At 35.2% G+C, this 22,520-nt stretch overlaps 1 protein-coding gene across 1 annotated transcript in view; it reads right to left on the bottom strand.

The window, feature by feature from the left end:
- Positions 1 to 22,520, bottom strand: part of ADAMTS19 (ADAM metallopeptidase with thrombospondin type 1 motif 19) — a 171,939-nt gene that overhangs the window by 64,760 nt on the left and 84,659 nt on the right. Inside the window, exons 9-11 of the mRNA XM_040976406.1 lie at positions 12,575 to 12,715; positions 11,290 to 11,440; positions 2,399 to 2,500 (exon numbers count right to left, since the gene is read on the bottom strand). Coding sequence (XP_040832340.1) covers positions 2,399 to 2,500; positions 11,290 to 11,440; positions 12,575 to 12,715 — 394 coding nt within the window. The remainder of the gene's footprint in view (positions 1 to 2,398; positions 2,501 to 11,289; positions 11,441 to 12,574; positions 12,716 to 22,520) is intronic.

The raw sequence follows: 22,520 nt of genomic DNA, 5'->3' as shown, positions 1-22,520 counted from the left end.
TGATGCAGGAGGAGACTACAGGAGCTCCACCTGTGTGATTTCTAGATGGCACTGTGCTTCTGCACTGAGGAAAACACAAGTGTTTTGCTTCAGTTGTCACACCTATGCACAATGATGCTTTCCGTAAAATTTCTAACAAGTTTTTTTTTCCTAGAGCATTTTTATTTTATTGGCTCATAACAGATATTAAATGATCTGAAAAATTAAAGATGCATCTACCTATTCAATCTGATTTATGAGAAAGCTAAAGGATTATTTAATATACCCTACTACTGGGACAGTACATGACCAAACTCTCTCTCAGACACACACACACAAACACACCTATATGAAGTCCATGAAGATGCAAAACCAAACTGATTATAGCCTACAATTAAGGTATTCAAGAAATTTTACAAAGTTACAAACATCAAATTTTAAAGTAAATTTACATTGGTGCCAAAAAATTGAAATCCATGCATAGATTTTTCATAATACGTATTTTTCCAGATCTTTCATTTACACAATTTAAAACTGTTCATGCCAAAATAAACTTTAACTTTTCATTATATTTCCACTAATATGTAAAGTGTCCTTATATTATTTCAGAATAGGCTATTATGTTGGTCTTTAATTTCTATTTTTCTTCTCTCCATCACTAGCAAATATAAATATTTAAAAGAAAAAATCATATGTTCACTGTTTTAACTAAATAATTTATGAAATTATTAATTGCCATTTAATGTGTTTGTATTATACATTTGCAATAATAGAAAAAAAAAACAGTACAAAGGGGAAGAAAAGGTTGTTTTTAACTTGGAAAATGCTGTCAATAGCAAGTGTAAATCTCTACTTTCAAAATCATTTTAGACCTGTAGGCACATTCTCATAGTTAAATGTATAGTCTTATATACATTAGATATATACAGTACAATTAGCAACACTACAGGGCTATGAATTATTGAACTCCCAGCTTTGTTCGTTGGAATGCAATGTACAGAGCTAGTGGAGTTTCATGCAGGCCTTCTGGTTTTTCAGATATGTTCACCCTACCGCACACTAGTAGTGGGAGATGCGATGCTATTTCCATGATGGTGGACTACCACAACTGGAGCAGAGGGATTTGGGAAGAAGCTGAGATGGCATGGGGAACTGAGAACTCGTTAGTCATTTCAATACACAAAACACATTACAAAACTTCTGAAACAAAGTTATTGACACAAGCATGTGGAAACAAAATGTGATTTTGGATGAGTAGTAACAGTTGATTGCTGAAAGAACAAGTTTAGAGATCTCAACAATACATATTCTTTAAATATGAGAATAAAACTTCATAGTAGAAAAATATTGAGCATACCACCTTATAAAAATTGAAAGACTGTTATTAAGCAAACTAAATAAATAGCTAAATAAAATAAATTGGTATTGCAGATTTGAAGATTTTAGAGCTCAATACTTGATTATCAGTTTACATGGTGCAAATGATTGCTGGTGTGGGGTTGTAAAGTCAAGAAATAAATTATTCAGCATAATTTCATGAGACTTGTAATAGAAACAGCTTGTACTTTGGGGTGTAATTTCAAAAAATATCCTCATAGTCTACATATGAAAAACATTTTTTTTACACAAATCCCTTCTAAGAAATCCATTTCCTGATTTTTTTTAGTTTAATTTATTTTTACTGGAAAGACAGATTTACAAAGAGGAGAAGATACAGAGAGAAAGATCTTTCATCTGCTGGTTCACTCCCCAATGGCTGCAATAGCTGGAGGTAAGCCAAGCCTAAGCCCAGAACAAGGAGTCCCACTAGGATCTGCCATGCAGGTACAGGATTGCAAGGCTTTGGAACAGTTCTAATGCTCTCCCATGCCTTAAGCAGGGAGCTGGATAGGAAGTAGAGCAGCCAGAACTCAAACCAATGCCCATGTAAGATGCCAGCCCTTAAAGCTGGAGGGTTAGTCAACTGAGTCATTGCATCTGCCCAAATGAAATCATGTTCTTATCGACAGTTTTTAGAGATCTCACACTTCTAGACTTTTAAATAGTACAGATTTAAATAATTAGTACATGTATTTTCTTTCCTTAATTATAGAAATTCTAAAAATTATAAGTAACTTCATGCCTTTGCCACAGAATTCAGAAATGTCTGTAAAGAAATTATATTAACACTTCTGTGATATTATATTACATATAATATATGTGAAATATACATATACACACACATATATACATATATATATTATGTATCATCTTCTGAGGCCCTTCCTTGCATCACCACCACTTCCCTCCCAAGAGACAACTACTAATTATAGTTTGGAGGTTACACATTCAAATAATTTTCTCATGGTTGAAAAACTGTGCTATGTTTGTATATATATATATATGATTTGTATACATATACACAGCAACATTGACTTACCTTACCAAGATCACAATCTGTGCCGTCCATTGGTGGGTCTAGCTTGGTTTTGCATTCTTTCTCACCTTCTACCTTGCACCATAAACCTGTGCAAATAACATGCTGAAACAAGGGTACGATAACTAATCAGGGAAACACATCACTTTGTTGAAGATTAGCAAATTAATTCTGAGATGTCTGTTTCCATAACAAAAGAAAGTGATACAGAAGAACATGCCTAGATTCTTTTAATATTAGAAATTTAGAACAATACATGACTGAATGTATGTGAAAGAGGCACATATGAAAACACAGACAGTTCAGACTTACTTTTTGCGTGTGTAACTGATGAGAGTATTGCAACTACAAAATATTTATGGAATAAAATCAAACTTTTGGTCAGTCTCCTTAAATCAAACATATACGGTTGAGCAGGATTATGTAGCGACATCAGAAAAGCTAAACTAAAAACCATTGCTAACACCATGATATGGACTGGGCTGCATGAAAAAATGTCCGTGTTTGTACTTTGGAGTGTTGTCTCCCCCCCTACACAGGTGATTTACTCTCTGCTTCTATGTCCCAGTCAACACTTCACAGGAACATCTTCCTTAACAGCATTCAGAGACTCCTGGAGGACCATGACAAGTCAACTGGTACCTCTATGTGAACGAATTTTAGAGCTTTCAGAGACAACACAGTTTTTCTAGAGGAAAATCTAAGAGACTTTGCAAAAATCTAGGATAAAACAGATGAAATGTGGACATAATAGCATTATATGAGAAAATTCAAGAGGAAAGAGTATCAGAATTTTAGCTATAGTGGCCAGCTAAGAGGAAAAACATAGAGAGGGTAACTAGTCACTCTGGAAGCGTTTAGAACAAGGCATATTGCGCACACATGACGGAATATGAAGTACACAAGACACATTTCAAAGTAGTTAATGTCCTTAATCTTTAGAGAGACTGAAGTGGAGCTAGCTATTCAGTCAGCTAAGGAGGGAAGTGGGGGAGAATAATGAACAAAGGCAGAGCAAGAGGTGACATGAGAGACAAGTTTTAACTTTTCATAGTTTCAGTTATCTGTGATCAACCGCAGTCTGAAAATTTCAATTGGAAATTCCAGACATAAACCACTGACAAACTTTAATTTGTGCTATAGTGTATATTCAAATCGGTTTTATTATTACTTATCAATAATCACTGTGTCTTGCTGAGATATCCACTGGTGCCTTGGAATATAATCTCCGTGTACATAGGGTCGGGGTGGGAGGAGCTTTAATGGAAAGAAATAGTGACATATAAGTTTGAAAAAAGAAAACCTAGGGGGACTAGAGGTTCCATGTATATCAGCAAATTCAGCTACGTAGCAGTTAACAGTAGGTTAATCAGAAAAATACCTTTTTAGAAGGGTGAGCATGTTCAAAACACACTAAAAATCATAGCAACATTGAACTTATGTTATGATCCAAATCTATAAAATGCATTGAGAAGGATATACTTAATATTTCACACGTGTTACAACTGTAATATTGAATTTATCACAACTTCCCAATTTTTCTCTGCTATATTTATTATGAAGCTTAGATTTCTGAAATTACATGTGAGCTCCTAAGACTTAATAGAATATGATGAAAATGTGATATGATTTATTTCATCTTATTTCATCAACTGTGAGAGACACATTTTTCTTCTTCAGCATATTTCACATGGATATATACTAACATGTTTAATGTACTGTTAACCTCAACCCATGTGCACATTCTCAAAATTTACCTAGGAAATTATTTAAAAATATGTCTAAATCTTTTCCCTCTACAATATTTAAGACTCTTGAAAATAAACAGAGACCAAGCACTCATTTCAGATTTTTATGGGCACATTTGAATGTGCAAAACTCTAATCTGGGGGCTTCAGTTTCTCAAGTTCCTCCCGAAGCCCCTTTTGACGAAGCTGTTTAGTGATCAGGGATGAAATGCCTAATTTTCCACAAAAGGGCTCTAAAAAACCACTTTCATACAACAAAAGCTCAGTTGTGTTTTAGCAACAATTTTGTAAAGTTTCTACATTAATCAATGCACACTGAGCACCCAAGGGAATTTTCTACACTCTAGTTCTCGAGCAACCCTTGCTTGTTGAACACTGTCGGTGGTCTGAATTTGGCCTTCCCACCATTGTCTGCTCCTGCAAACAGCAGGTACTCTAATTGATTCCCACCGGAGGCACTGAGAGTATAAAAGCAAACTTGGCAGCCATTCAAAATAAGCATAGTCACGTAGAATAAATCTCTCCTAGAGATCTTTTGGCTGCTTTGTGCTCCGCAGGTCTACAGTTCTTCTGGGAAGTAAATTACAGTCTCAGTCTTAAAAATAACTCAGATTCAGGAGTTCAAACCAAACCATCAAAAGTGAGAGCAGGAAAACATTGAAGGAAGATGATGTGGACTATTTTCACCTTGAAAGTAGGTTGCAAATGTGTGATAGGAGAGCAATGTAATACCAACTGCTTTCTGTGGGGACAGGCTGGGTATTGGATTATGATTTAAAAAAACTTGCTCAATACGTCATACAGGCATGAGTCAAATACTGGTTTTTTTTTCAACCTAAAATATAAGAAAACGGTTTTAAAACTTAAAATGTTTTACATAGAAATCTACAATAGAAATGCATCACGCTACTCATTTCTGGCTAAAGAATATAAAGGATATAGTATTTCCCTTTTGCACTTCTATGATAAAAAGAGATCATTGAAAGCCATAATAAGAACCTAGATGTTTATCTCAAGTAAGCTTTTTAAATACTTGTATAAATGCTTAAATACACTATACTTTTAAGAGGGTTATTTGTCCAAGTAAAATATCATAAAATTTATCTTCAAAGGACCTCACTTAGGTGTTTCTTTATAACAGATACATCCTTTAAAATGTTCTGAAATTTATAATAAAGTAAAACAATCGTAAGTGCATGCACATGGAAGTAATAATCCTAGAGTAGGTAACTCCTTGCTGTTCTTCGTATCATTTCCTAAAATACAATTTCACGAACATCATTTTACTACAAATGAAACTGCAATGGAATCATATTTTATTAAAGATTCTTTTTTAATCACAAAATATTTTATTATTATTATGTGTATGACACAGTGTGTTGATGTATGCATGTGTGTGAGAAAGAGGAAGGGAGGTTAAAGAATAGGAAACAATACAATTGAGAATTTATCAAGAAAAAGAGTTATATTAAATCCTACTAGGAATAAAAATAAGGATAAAACTAAAGATATTGGATTTTAAAAATCTATGTGTATATGAAGACATTGTAAACAACTTTATTACAGTAAGTCTGACAACCTACATGAAATGCAAAGTATTTGCTAAAACTAGAAAACATTTCTAACCCTGGAATAGATAGAACTAACTGCTACCTTACCTTGAAGAATACCCCTGGTCAAAAAAATAACACATCTTTCAACAAAATTTCCACTCTTTCATCCTTCTTTCATGAAAACTCTGGAGAATGGACAGAAGGACACACTTTTAAACACTTTGTGAGATTCACATGAGACAGAGAGATTTGAATACAGAGATTTACCTTTTATGAACTTACACATTAAAAGCAATGTTTATTTGAAAGGCACTGGGAGGGAAGGGCAGCAAGAGAAGCCAGATGCTTAGAAGCACATCTGGACCTGCCATGTGGGTGACAGAGACTCAAGTGCTTACGCCATCGTCTGCTGCCTGTCAAGGCGCATTTGTGGGAATTGGAAAGAGAATAGCTGGGGCCAGAGTCAGGCACTGCATTACCGCATGCAGACTTCCTAACCCCCACGCAGCAGCTTACCCTCCCCGCTACAGGCCTACCACTATCAACTTACATTTACATATATTTTGTTTAAAGATCTATTTTGCTTTTGTAGGAAATGCAAATATACAAAGAAGAGGAGAAACAGAAAAGAAAGATCTTCTGCCCACTGATTCTCTCCCTAAGCAGCTGCAACAGCAGGAGCTGCACCAATCCAAAGCCAGGAGCCCAGAGTGTACAAGGTGAGGACTTTAGCTGTTAGGCTACCGCGCTGGGCTCACATTTAAATATGTTAAAGAAAGTTTAATACACACAATGAAGTCATTTATAGAAACAGGCAATGCAACATGATAAAGTTGTGTTTTTTTTTCCCCCAGAATGATTTATTTATTCATTTATTTGAGAGACACTATTACAGAACGAGAGAAAGAGATCTCCCAACAGCTGGATTACTCCTTAAACTGATACAACTGTAGGGGTTTAGGCAGTCAAAACCTGGAGCCAGGACTTCCATATGAATGCAGTGGCCCAAACACTGGAGCCGTCTTCCATGGCTTTCCAAGGCCCGTTCCAGGGAGCTGGATCAGAAGTGGAGCATTTGGGATTTGAAACTAGCATCTATGTGCGGTGTAGGTGTTGCAGGTGCGGCTTTATACACTATGCTACAACACTGGCCCAAAAGTTTTAAGATTAGTAGCATAGATAAGATACTCTTTGGCATCAATATAAAGAAGTGGATACACGATGCCTTCAAAGAGGCAAGCAAAATGCTGTCAATCAGGACTTCTTGATACTAATTAAAATGTACTATGGACTTTAAAGAAAACTTATTTGAAACAAACAAAACCAACATTTCCCAATAGAATTATACACAAAAGATACTTCTAAATTATGTGTTTTTTTTTTTAAAGGAAAGGATTATGATCTAACCGGAAAGCCCTAGAAAATCATGGTTAGACGGGATAAAAAAGGTTAAAAAAAAGTGTAACTATTGATTACCTTAAGTGACCATAGTTGGACTTTAGCCACTAATTATAAGTTTTATATTCACTGACAAGAAATATCAAAACTCTATCTTACACACATCCTAGAAAAGGTATCTCTTAATAGCGATTTGGCCACAGCCAACTGAGTATGTTGAATGTTTTCCATTTCTGAGATAAGCTGACTACACAGACTTCACAGGCACAAGGAGGTGAATGAAGTCCAAACACAGACAAGTAAGTAGCAAATCCACATGGACTCTTCCATCGAGCAAAGCCATCATGTGAAAAGACAGAAAAAATGAGTAAAGAGCAAAGAGATTATTTCACTTATTAGGAAGAAAAAATTTTCTAGAACTATGATTTAAAAAAGAATTTAAAATGTATTCAGATAATATAAAAAGAAAGCATGGGAATTTATCAGAGGGAAGGAAAGAGTTACAAAAGAAAGCATATCAAAAAGTGCTAGTCCTAAATCCAAAATGTTTAAACATCAGTGGATTAAGTATCCCAATTAGAAGGTCAAAATTTTCAAATTAAGAAAAAAACAAATCCCAAATATATGTTTATCACTAGGCTCACATTAAATGAATAAATGGAGAAAACTGACTCATGCACAAAATAAACAAACATTTCAGATTAATTAGATGTAATAAATGTCAATATAAAGGATGTTACCACTGATAGATTTTTCATTATGAATAAGACTCAATCGAACAAGAAGATACAAGAACACAGTGACTGTTAGCAACACTAGAGCTTCATAAAGTAATAATTATAAAGAGAAGGCAATTACACAATCAGCATTCTCTTTAAGTTCCCCATCTTAGTGGTTAATGGAATACGCAGACAGATGTTCAGTTAAGCAACTGTATTAGGCACTTTGGTCTAACCAATACTTATCCATAGAACACTAATACAACAGTTGGCTTTCCATTGGAGGCATATAGCATATTCACCTGAACAGATTACAGATGTGTGAAAAAAAAGTTATAAACAAAGTCAGAAAGGGTGGTTTTCATTTAGGAGTAAAAAAGATTGCAAAAATAAGTGAATATTTATCTATTTAAGAAAAAAGTACCTAAAAGTTATTCAAAGTGATTGTACCATTTGTCATTTCCAACAGCAGCGTTTAAGAATTCCAGTGGCTTTGTATTATGTGCAATGGTTTGTATGTTCAGTTCTTTAAACATAAGGCATTCTAGTGGGTAGGCAGACATAGCACTTTATAGGCTTAATTTGCATTACTTGATGTAATGTTAATGATGTCAGGAATTTTTTTTAAGAAGCTTGGTGCATATCTTCATTTCTGAATTGTATGTTCAAATGTTTTGTCCATTTTATTGGATTGCTTGGTGTTTATTGAATATTAGAGGAATTATACATTCTGGAATTATTCCTTTTTCAGACATGGTTATTATGAATATCTTCTTCCAGTCTATGGTCCTTACTTTAACAGCTTTCTTCAGAGGAAATTATATTACTTTGAAAAATTTTAAACTAAGTGGATTTTTTGGTTCTTTTATGGTTCACGCTATGATGTCCTGCAAAATCAACAGCTGCTCTGCACTTTTGCTAATGTATTATAGCTTTATAAATTTGGGGTGAATTTTAGAATACATATGAATATTAATTATATGTTTATATACCCATATATAATTATAGAATATATAATGAATCATATAATATTTAGAGACAAATGTCCAGTTGTCCTAACACAATGTGCTAAAAGGCTGTCCTTCACCCACTGAATTTCCTTGTCAACTCTATAGCTATGGGAGACTCTTTATTATGGACTCTTCATTATGTTACATTGATGTGTCAGCCCTCTTTCCCTTTGCCAGCACGATACATTATTCACTACTGCTGCTTTGCAAAAAGTCCAAAATAATGTGATCTCTGTCCTCTAAGCATTTTATGTTAAGTTGTTTAAGTTCAAATTACTCCTGCCTCTGAACTTTCCTAAACTACAGACACAGTCTTCTAGACTTCTTTATCAGTTATCTCATTTCAGTACCAGAATGTTCTTTGGGTCAGATGAGAGGGTTTTAGAAAGTTCTACATATTCTGGTGAATCAAGCAGATAATTAGAAAAATGTAAAACTGGCACCTTCTATGTTAATTTTCAAAGTCAGATTTAACATTAATAAAGGCTCTCTATACATTTAACATGTATGGAGTCACCATGTAACCAGTTCAAAAACAAAGGCAGTGCGTTAAATTTCCTGGAATCTCTGATTTAATGAATTTCCTTCTTCCTTGACAAAGGTGACACAGGGAGACTTTCTGTTTCTAGGGAACTATGTCTCTAAATCTCTGGATTCCCATCCAGGCTAAGTAATTTAAGGAAGCTCTTACAATGATCTGGCGGAACTGGAGCTGACTGAGCCATAAGATGCCAGATGGCCTAAAGGCACCCAACTGCTTAGACTGAGGAACAGCACTATGCAAGACGTTAGCCATTAAATCTGCAAATTAATGCAGAAGAGTAAGGACTTACTGCTGGGGTGGGGTCAAGATGTTTCACAAGCGTTGCTACTTCTGTGCCTTTAAACATTTTACAGATGTGAATTGTTATCCTACGGGTAAATTTATATCTTTAATTAGATCAGCGTTAAGCAATGCTGAGATCTTCAGTGCTTGGGCTTACTGTCTGTCTGTAACTGCTGGAGAGAAATATCTAACTCAGATGCTGTGGGTTAATTGTCATTGTCTGATTCAAAGCTTTACTGTTTCTCAGGTTCTGCCAGAAAATACATGCCAAAAGTTGCTGGGATTTCTCCTCCCATAAATCTTGATATTTATTCATAACTGTTTGGCAGTGGGAAGGTCATGAGGATGACTGATTACAACATGCATGCTGGTTTAATATAGTCATGCATTAATATCCTAAGTTAGCCTCTTATTTCCTTGACATATATCTGAGAACCAAGTATTTACATGAGTGAAAATTTCAACTCATTACCCCATAGTTCAAGAAATACTTACTGAGTATTTATACTTTAAAGATAAAGTGGCAAAAGGGATCAGAACAGCTTCTGTGAGGTGAAAGTTTCCCTTTTACAATGTTTAATGCAAAGTTTAGATTACACTAGAACATATGGCAACCACAATGATTTATTTCAAGGTGAACCTGCTGATGAACAAACAGAACTATTCATCCCTTTGCATTTATAAATATTCCACCTTATGTTTGTAAAGTGGAGTTAATGACTTTTACATACTGGTCCATTTCCATATAGCTTTGAATAACTCTGTGCCAAGTTATTTGGGATGAAAATATCAATAATCGCAATCAATTCTCAGACTTTTCATTTATTCCACTTCAGTTTCAGCTTCTGACAGAGCTAATCACTTTCTTTCTGAAAAAATGTTTTCACAACTTTCAGCATTTCATTGGTGCCTGGCCTCCTGTACATTCCCCTGTACATTTATGTGAGTGTGTGTATGTGTGATTACATACATACACACATACATATAAACATACCACATGGGTGGTAAGGGCTCAAGGACTTATTTGGACTGGACAGTGTTTAGTTTTACAAAAAGCAATACCTAACATATTGAGAAATGCCTAAGAATTTAAAGACCAATTGTTACATTTTCAGAGATAGACAAAGAAGTAAGTTCAATGTGTCTGTGTGTGCTTGGAAGAGACCAAATAGAAGATGGGTAATAGAAAGATAGAATTAACGAGAGGAAAGTAAATAGAACTGAAAATCGCATCAGCTAAGATAGCCGTTTTTCCTCATTTTTTAGATTATCTAGAACTAACACCACTACTGTCTAGGTAATTATGACTATTCGAAGTAGAACACCCATGACTTGAACCAGCACCCCAAAATATGACGTGAGCATCACAAAAGGAGTTTTAACCAGCTATGCTCCAAGGCTAGCTAGCCCCAACTCTCCTCAATTATATAGAAACCAACACTCATTTTCTATGCTTCTAAAAATATATCCATGGGGCAGCCATGCCCATCCAAGCTTTGTTTCTATCACTTTCTACCTTGAAAGGGAGAAAAATGTACAAACCTTTTCCTAGAAAAGTCTTCTTTTTACATCTGGATAGCTTTTATAAACTCTCACATAAATCAATCTTCACTTTTTCCAATCTATACATGATTCCTTACCTGCATCTCTTGACAAAAGGAAGCCAATGGCCCAAAGAGAATCTGACACTGTTCATCTGCAGTGTAGGTCATTCCTGGCAGCTTGGAGGGCACCATCACAGAATTGACACTCTGGGGGTTTGTCTGTAGAAGGCAGCTACTCGCCTTTGACCTGGCAAGGTGAAGAAATGAAAAATTTTTAATTTAACACAAGAAGTCGTTGTGAAAAGTTAACAGAGTAAAAGGAAATTTTTACGTTAAAAAATACTTTCCCTCTTATTTACAAACTCTTCAATGGAATGCTACTAGAATAATGTCATATATGAGAATCATTTATTTCCAACTATTTAAGATAATCCTAATAAGTAAAAATAATCTTCAAATTAAAAGAACTTTGGTTTATGAAGCTTAATCAAGTGGCTCGCATTATCCTGTGAGGTGGATATTGGTTAATATATTTGTGGGATTTAGAAACTCTGATTCAAGTGAAATTAAATTTCTTCCCAATCTTGATTCATGTTAGGATAATCATACAAGATCATACATGTCCTTAGAAACATATTCCTAGGGATAATATTGCAAATTCTGATGGCATATCCAAAATATTACATGCTAGAATGTTGTACTCTATGCTGTCATGGCATGTATGCACAGAATATACTACACATATTTTTAAATAAGATTATAGTATTATAATCTCTAGCAATTTTAGCTAGCTAAGAGTTCTTAGATTACTTAGACTTTACAATGCTATAAACATCTTTCTAACAATTTTACATATACCTCTTATTTCAGCCAGCCTATTATCAAGAAAGCAAGCAAGAAAGCAACCAGGGATTTAAATGAAAATTAGAAAAATAACATTCATTTTTTCCCCAAACAAACAGAACTTAGTATTACTCTTGTTGAAGGAAGAAGAGTTTCAAACACACTTGTAATAGTGAAACAGGTTTAGAAAGATTATGTTGGAAAAGTAGTGATTTTGTTTAAAAAAAAAAGGCTCTCTTTTGATAGCTACAGACAGGTTGGGTTACAATGAACATTTTCCACTGGGGAAATACTAAAGAAAAAGCAATTAAACATTGTGACAGATTTTCTCATATTTACATTTTTTCAACCTTACAAGTCAGCTTGCCCATCATGTGTAAACTCAAAAATATATGGGTTGGATAACATGTCGCAATCCACACCATGGGTCACCTCGATTTCCTCCTTGGTGGCCTTTGCACTTTACATGTTGGCTTCCTGAGTTGGCAGACAGTGCAGCACACACGTGCAAGTCAATAGCAGTAAAGGAACACAGTACCTCAGAAATCTCTCCAAATCTTCCTTGCTGCACTGGGACCATGACACATCACCAAGATTTTGTCCTTTAATCCATTCACCAGACATGATATGAAGACCGTCAGCACATGATGGGTGGTCATTGTCATGGTTAATACCCATGCTGATTCAGAATATAATTGAAACAAAAAAGATTTATATTGAGAAAATGTTACTGTTACATTTCCAGAACTGCAACTGAATAATATAGATACTCAAGATAATGGAGAAGTGAATTATTTTAAAGAAATTAATTTCAAAAATTACATTTGATTTTAGATTATGTTAAAATTCCATGACATAGATTTAAAATAAATATTTGTATTTAATTAAAAATTTTTACCCAGTCTATGAAATGAAGTGGCTATGAAATGTTTTTGATATATTCCATTAATCCAAATGCAGATATAATTATTGCATAACAATATAACATATAAAAAGAATCCATATCTAACCAATTTTACTAGATTCTTTCTCTTGCCTAATTTTTTTCAAAATCTGAATCCATATCTTTTATCAAAGTTGAAAGCTCACTGGACTACCAACCTGCCATTATCTGGTAATTGTTTCATTAGCCCATCTTTTCCAACCTGTTAGAACACAAACTGTCCCTGGGAAACCTTCTACCTTTGCCATCTTTATCCCTTGAATGAATATTTTCTTGCCTGTCTTTTTATTTTATTATTATTTCTTAATGTTATGGTACAGTTGCATAGGCTCTGGGAATCTGTTGTTTCAAGCTGAAACTCTATTCTGTAACTCTTATTTATAAATGATTGTTCTACAGGCACCTTAAATTCAACTGCTCTTAAAGACTTTGCTCTTTGCTTTAAATTCCTATCCTGAATTTATTCCTTGAATCCCCTTGTCTCTTGTGCATGTTTTTAATGCTTTCACTAGCTACTAAGTCAGCCAAATAAAGAATATTCAAGCCATTATGTGCTCGCGCCTCTCTCAAATTATCACCCAGGCTATTTAGTTTACTAAGTGTTAGAAGCAAACCCTGCCAATTGCACTTTCTAAATATTTATCTCAACTGTCATCTCCTTTCTATTTCTATTATGACTATAAACAGGAATATATGATATTCTTATACTATATATAGTCTCAGCAGTTATTACAGTATTCTAACTACCCTAGTGGGAGGTATTAAAACCCAATCTCATTAAGACATTTGTCTATTTTCTTGTCACCTATGGGGCAATTCCAGCTTCTTAAACCAACACATGGTGCTTTCAACTTCTTCCATGTCACTTATTGCATTTGCTGTTCAGTAATACCAAATAACTTACAGTTTCCCAACATTTTGCTGCTTCTTATTTTCTTGCAACTAATTATTTAGTATGTCTCATGTGTCTTATACCATGTTATGGGCTTTATAGCTTGAGTTAAGCCACCCTGTGAGCTAAGAATACTTACAGCATTAATTTTGGAGAAGAAACTGAAAATGGTTACACAATGAGAAATTGGAAAGCAATGTATAAATCAGTACACATTGGGCGTCTGTGAATTCCAGCTCCCACTTTCTCCAATGTACCTTTACTTCAGTTTCGTTGCCTAAAAGCGTTCTACTTAACCTTCAAGAGTAATGAAGGTTACTTCTTGCACTAACTTCAGCTTCACCTACTTATATTTTTAGCACATCTCTTCCTGTGCTAGGCACAGGATTCTCTGAATAACATTTACTGCAATGTCTAGCCTAGATTACACCTTTAAACTTTGGATTAGCTCTCCAAATTATGTGGTTGTATGTTAGTTTTAGATTTTGTCTATTTGAAAAGAAGAAACAGGGGAAGGGGAGAGACAAAGAAACTGACAATGAAAAAGCATTACAGAAAGATGAGGGACGGAGATAATTCATCAGCTGGATTACTCTCCATACAACTGCAATGCTGGGGCTGCGCCAGGTCAAAGCCAGGAGTTTAGAAATCCATGTGTGGGTGGCAGGGGCCTCATGTGTGGGTGGCAGTGGCCTCGTGTGTGGGTGGCAGTATTTGGGTCATCATATGCTCTATTCTCAAGCACATTAGCTGGGAGCAGGACTGGATATACAGGTCAGATGTTCCAGACAGGGAATGCCAGTATTGTGGGTAGCAGCTTTATCTACTGTGCCTCTATACCATCCCACGGCTCCAAATTGCAGACAACTATTTCATAGAAGTTTGGAGTATGTCAATCACACTCTATAACCTACATTGAAATATTATACCAAGTCATCATGTAGCATCACAGCTATTTCAGAAATCATTTACACAATTCTCATAATAAGCCATGAAACTTGCTGTTTGTGAATTGAGATTTGTACTGAACAAACAGAAAGAGGAAAGTGTTTGTTTTGTTTTGTCTTGGTTTTTGTACCTGCTAATTCACAGACATTGAGCCTAATGATCCTTTTTCTCTTTCCTTGTGGTCTATATAATAAAACTGTCTTTCATATGAAAAATTTATAAAAATACCTACATCATGTTATAACACTGAATTATAAGAAACATCACTAGGGAAAATAAAAATAAACTTTCACAAATTAAACATTTTCAAGACTATCAGAAAGTCACAACTGCTACAATTAAACATTTTTGAAGGAAGAAATTACGTGGAAGGAATAAATAAGTTTCATCTATGTTAGTAAATTAGCAGTGATTCTATCACATTTTCTGCTAACTGAAATTCCTGCTCCAAATAAAACTGATAATACACTGTTTTGTCACATTTTACTTATACTCATGGAATACTCATATTGCTCCTTAATATATGAATTCATGTCTTCAAAGAGTTTCTCAATTAACACACATTAACAGAATAATTAACAGAAAGTAGAAAGTAGAGTTTTTTTCAATCTTTGTACTTAAATAAAAAACTAAGGGAGCACACAGAACATGTATGAACCTATACAGTATCAAAGGGTCAAGTGAAAAGACAATTGAAGTTAGAGGGGCTTTTTTTGTTAGTTTGTTTTTTAAGATTTAGTTCTGTTTTCCAAAGTCAAAGTTACAGAAGGGGAGAAACAGAGAGACTGAGAGAGAGGGAAAAAGAAAGAGGGACAGAGAGAGCTCTTTCATCCTCTGCTTCACTCCACAGATGGGCTACAATGGACAGGGCTGTACCAGGCCAAATTCAGGACTGAGGAGTTCATGTGGTTCTCCCATGAGGGTGGTGGTGGCAGCGGGGCAAAACCCTCCTGGGTCACAAGCGGAGCATTTGGGACAGGAATGAGAGTGCCTATGGTTACCAGAATTACAGCTTAACTTATGTGTCCCCTGAAGTTGGAGATTTAAGCTCACTCTTCCCACCAAGTTAGGTGATAACTGACACATAAACATACTTTGGTGTTCTCCAGTGTTCTATATACTCTGACTTATGCTCTGGAAAGACCATATGAGGAAGATGTAGAGTAGCTGCACAATGCCTCAGACATAAGATCCTTCATACTGCGCAGGAAGTCATGGATTCTACTGTGTTACTCCGATTCGTCTAAAGACACATGGAGATCAACTTATTGTGTTGTGTTGCTTTCTTTGGTTTTAGTGCTCATAAAAAAAAACCCTAATATAATAATGGCAAGAATTTGTGTGGATATTAAATTGTGAAATCACAGTTATGGAATATTCCCACAAATAGATAAAGATTGCTACAGTGGCTTTCTAACAGCATCACAAGCTCACCTAGGCCACATAGCCCAGCTGGAGCACGCATCGTGATGACCATTCTTCCCTGACCACTCACCACATGGCATATGTTCAACTCCTCCATCTATGGGGATGTGGTCGTGCACACCACACACAAATGCCATTCTTCCTGAATGGCCACTGTTTTTTTTTTTCCCTCAAAAATAATAAAACTTCCTAAAGTATGTGTTCCTTCGAGAGAAGGAAAAGGAGTGCTTCCAAGATTTAGCAATCTAGACATTTTCCCCCAAGGACTCTGATTTTCTAAACTGAGAAGCTTATAACCTCTAGTCCAGATAATCCTTTTCCTTGTGGGATGCTGCTTCTCATTTAGGACTAGAGTTTTAGCCGTGGAGAATCTGGGTGAGTCAAGCTTTGTTTATCATTAGTGAAATTTTCCTAAAGCTATTTAACTTGTAACACAAGAGATTATCGTTAAATTGGGATAGACTTTTTTTCTGCCACACATCTGGAATGATGAGGAGACATTGTTTAGTCCTGATTGTACGGATCAGAAATAAAAAAAAAAATTTTTCATGGCGGACCTAGACCTGTGCCAGCCCACTTATTAGTCATTTTCAGTGATGACATAATTTAATCCTCACAATCTCCCCATAATGTTTCTATTACAATGCTTAGGACTTTACTAATGAGGGGCAACTGAGGTTAATGGTGGACCTGTGGCTTACACTCAAGCATCTGATGCTTAAGCAGACAGACCTCTACACCACCCCATTAGAACGTTGCTCTTTCTGGACCAAAACTCATCGTTTCTGTAGATGATTTATTGTGTTCTTGAGTAACATTCAGTGCCTCTGCTGTTTTAGCAGAAATGCACCGCTCTATAAAGCTTTGTAACCAAGTAGCATGCGCCGCATGGAAAACATTCTCTAAATAAGACATTAGCAACACCTCTCTTCATACTGTGCAACTGAACTCCATTTTAATAATCTCAGTTTAAATTCATTTTGAAAAAGAGCCTTGGGCAAATAAACTCTCCACTAACATTGTACATGGTTGTCAAGTCAACTGAAAAAATATTTTTATCTTATAAAACTTCTCAGCTTGTTTAAAAATCTCTGCCAGGAAGTTTTGTGATATCCTGCGGAAAGCTGGAGCAGCAATTGGAGATTGAAGATGGTCCTTTTTGATGTTTAAAGAGTTAGGGAACAGAACACATGGACCCACTCACAATTTTTGGCTAATTTAGAAATGGTCTGATTTGTAAACAGTAATATTTTAAAAGTGTGGACTTTTTATTTTCTGACATTAAACATTTCTCATGACATAATACTTCCCACTAAAAGCCATATATTATGTGGAAATATTAATAAAAGAGGGAAAAAAAAGTATCACAATGTCTAACTAGAAATAAATTACATTTCCCATAAAATGCATTTAATTTAGTGCAATTTATCAAGCTGATTGGCTATAATTTCACTACTGTGTGCTCATAGAGAAAATATTCTTCAAAAATGTTTTGAATCACATAAATCATTTCAATTTGTACAGAACAATGAAATGAAATTCCCGTGGGCAAGTCAAAAGGTTTAGAAAACAAGTCAACAACCATGTAAAAATCAGAGGTTAAAAAGGTATAATAGATGTACTAAATATGTTTATCTAGCAATACAGCATACACTTGTTGAGAACTGCCCATGTGCTGGTATTGTCCGGGGCTGGAGGCACATGAACAACTAAGACTCAATCCCTACTCTTAAGGAATTTGTCATCTGTTGGGATTAGAACCCTTTATTCCTTATCCTTGAACAGCCAGCAGATCCCTAGGCCCTCTAAATTATGCATTCCTTAAACTTCCCCAACCATTCTCCCCTTCCTACCTTGCCTGTGTCAACCACAGACAGGTATTGATTTTCCTTACTTGTAACTGAACCATATGCTTAGCTGTTCTGTTCGTAAACTGCTTGCCTACATTGAATCATGTTTTAAGGATTCTAGTCCCACGAATGTATTATATGACAGCACTAATTTAATATGATAAATCTTTTAACAGTCCACAAAAATCAAAGGTATTGAAAATGTAGATAATAAAACACTTGCATCAGAAGGGTAAAACTCGATGATATTTAGCCAAAATGGGGTATTTTGGGTCCCATTCTAAACCACTGAAAAAACAGAAACAAACCCCAAGAAATTGAAATTTAGTACATGTACCTGAAGTTTTTTTTTTTAATCCAAATTCTAAAAACCAAAATTCTCAAAGAAAATATTTACTTTATCCTATTATTCAAATTGTTTGTAATTTGTGTTCAGTCTAATTTTCACTGGAACAGTTTACTCTAGCATAGTTTTTTTTTTTGATTGTTTGTTTTTTACCATTTCTTTCTATTAGAACACCCTCTCCTGCTAATCTGCATTTATGAATCCAACTCAATTTCTAAGTTTCTTCTTCCATAAAGGACTCTGCAATAAACTCTAACCTGCATTTTTTAAAACAATTTTTAACTTCATCATTCTTAAAATATATACCATTCAAGAAAACAGAACGTCTTTGTGTTTCTGGTGTATTTTAAATTTAATATATATATCTCTGTGTGTGGGTGTATTTATATACATGTGTGTATTTATATATGTGTGTGTATTTATTATATATATATTTATAGTCATTTAGCATATATATTTATAAGCCATTGTGATATGTAGACTATATCACTACCTGGATTATACATGCTTAGAAAACAGAAATTTCACATTTTCTTTTCTTAAAATATTTTTTTGAATGTCAAAGTTATAGGAAGAGAGGAAGAGACAGAAGGAGGTCTTCCATCGACTGGTTTACCCTTCACATCGCTGTAATGACTAGGGCTATGTCAGGCCAGGAACTTGATCTAGGTCTTCCACATGAGTGATAGGATTTCAGGAACTTGAGCCATTATCTGTTGCTTTCCCCTGGTCATTAGCAGGAAGCTGGATTGCAAGTGGGACTGCCAAAACATGAGCTGCTGCCCATACCAAATGCTGTTGTTTTAGGCAGCAGCTTTACCCACTGTGCCACAATCGCAGCCACAACACATTTTCTAATTGTTTAATTGCTTAGTTCAATGTCTTATTAAATAAATATCTACTGATTTGTCATATCTACTGATATGAAATCACAAAAGCAACGGAATATTCCATAATTAGAGGAAAAGTAAGAGCTAAAATTGCCTCCTAGCAACTTAGTGAAACATTAAGCTAGGAACACTGTCTAAGGAAAATTACTTGCCTAGCTCGAGGGTGTACACTTGCCAAGATACTTTATAGAAATGTAAAACCTAAAGCTAATTCTTACAAGATCATTCATCAGCTGGGTAATTTTCTCCACTTTCACCTACTACCATCCAAACCTACTTTTGGAAAGAATCTGATGTGGGAGAGCTGCCATATTCCCTTCTAAAAGAAATGCCTTCTTAATGGCTAAAGTTCCATTATGATAATTAACTTGGATCTAATGCATCATTTTAAGTGCATCAATGTCTACAGAAAGTATCAAATACAAAAGCCGTGTTAGTGCATTATAAGAGACTTCATGATAAGCAAACTTCCTGCGAATCTAGTTAAGAATCTCTGATGGGTATGAAATCACTCCAAGAATGAACATAGATGTATTAGGCCATTGGCGGTTAAAATTCTCAATACATGAAAGTGCTCAGAAAACAACACTAATGTTACTAATTATGATCACCATTCATTCACTCTGTAGTATTTGCCAAGCTGTGCCATGATATTAGCCAATCACAACAATTAATTTTGTCAGGAAAAATTATCCAAACTTCAGGGTTGAAGAAAATGAAAAAGGGCAGATGGACTTCCCCAAACTCATTCATCAAGCTGCTGGCACAAGAAGCATCCAAGCCCAAGGCTGAACATTAGCGATATATTTTCCTTCTTACCTGCCCACTTATGTATGTCCTAACATTAATCAAGGCATATGTGGTAGAAGAAGATATTTGAGACACATGCTAAAGAGAATTCTAAAGAGTAGAATGTAGGGGCAGTAATTTTACATGTAGCATTACCAACTTTACTGAGTCAAAGAAAAGTACAAAAATTCATTCTGAACATTTGAAGAAACAATTGAGACTGTATTGGTTACTTGTGAATTGTAGCAATCCATCATTATTTCATCTGTTTCCTCCTCTAAAATTTCTACAGAATGATCTATTGCTTCATCCAAATTTCTCAATTATGTCCTATTCCTTGTGTCTCTCCTTTTATGGTTAAGTCTTTCCCTCTTGGAGCAGATGGAATTTTATACATAAATGCAAAAATGGCAAAACTTGCATTTTCTTCTAAAAGAAATTGGTTCTGCTGGCTGAGAGGATGGACCAAATGGATGTGTGACAGGAAGCCTCTTGGAGCAAAATGCTAGGTTCTCCTTTGGTTAGCAGAACTGAATTTAGTTACATATTGTTTGTTTACCCCCAGCCTCACTGAGGAATAACTGATAAAAATTTCATACATGTGGGATGTACAATGAGATATTTTGATGGATAAATATAGTACGAATTAAAAACCACAATCAGGCTTGGGAACAGAGTTATCACATTCTGGGCAGGGTTGGGTGGAGAGGTGAAGGTGACAAAACCTAAGAACTATCCCATTACTCATTTTCTACACTAATAACTAATATCAGCATTCCTAGATTACATCTCAAGTACTTAGGTTGTTCAAGTTTGCCTCAAAACATAAAAACACTGAAAAGTTGGTATGTACTTTTGGCTACACAAAGAAATTCCCTGTTTTTATGATGACATAATATTTACATTTACATTTATATTTACATGTTCATTTACATTTCTGTGAAGAGGATAATCTAGTTACTGTACGAGATTCTTAGTAAGTGGTTTATGTCTAATGCAGTCTTTTTCAATCCAAAAATCATTGAACACTGATATGGCTTTTAAAAGTTGCTTTCACGGGCCTGGCATGATGGCCTAGCAGCTAAAATCCTTGCCTTTAACGTGCCAGGAGCCCATATGGGTGCTGATTCTAATCCTGGCAGCCCCACTTTCCTTCCAGCTCTGTGATTGTTGCCTGGGAAAGCAGTCCAGGAAGGCTATAAGCAAAGAGATATGACTACATATAAAATTCTGCTTTGATTTACTATATTCAAGATTGGCAACTGGAGATGAAACTACCCACAATCATTATTGGGTAATTTTTACAGATATTGTGACATTCTTCAAAGAACAGTGCCCTATTTCACAGTCCTCTGAAAAATGCTTAAAGGATTTTCCCCCATTTATTCCAATGATCTTCATTTACTTATTCTGTGATGAAGCCATAATTTAACATTATAGACATTTGTAGAAGATGTGAGATAAGCATTTAAGGAATATTCATGTGGAGTGCTTCCATCAAATAAGTGTTAAGGAAGGCATTACACAAATCAGAAGCCTCAACACTGGAGATTCCTGTCAGTCTTGGCTGTCAGGACCTCAGGCTGCTGCCCCGTCTGTGTATGGTGCTAGGAATTCTCTGAAGACTGGATTCGTAACGACAGGATCATATCTTTTATTTTAGAGGGTTTGTCTAGCTTGTCTAGCTTGGTCTTGCTTCCTCTTGCAAGGTGTTTTGGCTATTTTCATCTACATATGCATTACGGAAGGAAGTGTACACTCTCACTTTTAAAAGTCCAGATGATATATTTATTGGCATTTTCATTAATCTCTAAATCATCCACCGCAAATTGAGATCTTTATGGAACTACATTAATTCTAAAAATTGTTACTGCACCCACATTTTCATTGATACAGGTTTAATCACCTCTTATAAAAATATGTATTTCCTGTTTTTGCAGAATTTATTACAAAGTACTGGGTGATTTTCATTGATACAGAAATTAATGTCCTCTTATCTAAGTGAAATTTTTTAGACACAGTTTGGATGTTTTGTCTGACATCCAATAATCTTATCAAACTTCCCCAATCTTACTTTGCTATTAAATCATACTTTATTTTTAAATAAGCAGTTGCATCTTTTGGAAATAAAAAGAGCTTTGTTTCTTCCATTCTCACGTATGTGCCCTTTATTTTTCTACTGATTTGCACTCAATTATGTCTTCCACACACACAGAAGCAGGTGCACTAAGATCTTCATTGTTTTCTTAGTTGTGCAGAGGATCCCTCTAATGTTTCACCATTAAGAATAATGTTTCCTGGTAGAGTGGATTAAGACATTGCCCGTGACTCTGGCATCCCATATGTGCACCATTTCTAGTCCTGGTCATTCCACTTCCCATTTAACTGCTTTCCAGTGCAT

Source organism: Ochotona curzoniae, unplaced genomic scaffold (genome assembly GCF_017591425.1).
Source record: "Ochotona curzoniae isolate NIBS_2020 unplaced genomic scaffold, NIBS_Ocur_1.0 contig_1, whole genome shotgun sequence".
Taxonomy (NCBI): domain Eukaryota; kingdom Metazoa; phylum Chordata; class Mammalia; order Lagomorpha; family Ochotonidae; genus Ochotona; species Ochotona curzoniae.
The sequence above is the reverse complement of the archived record's forward strand: the minus strand, read 5'-3'. Positions and strand labels throughout refer to the sequence as shown.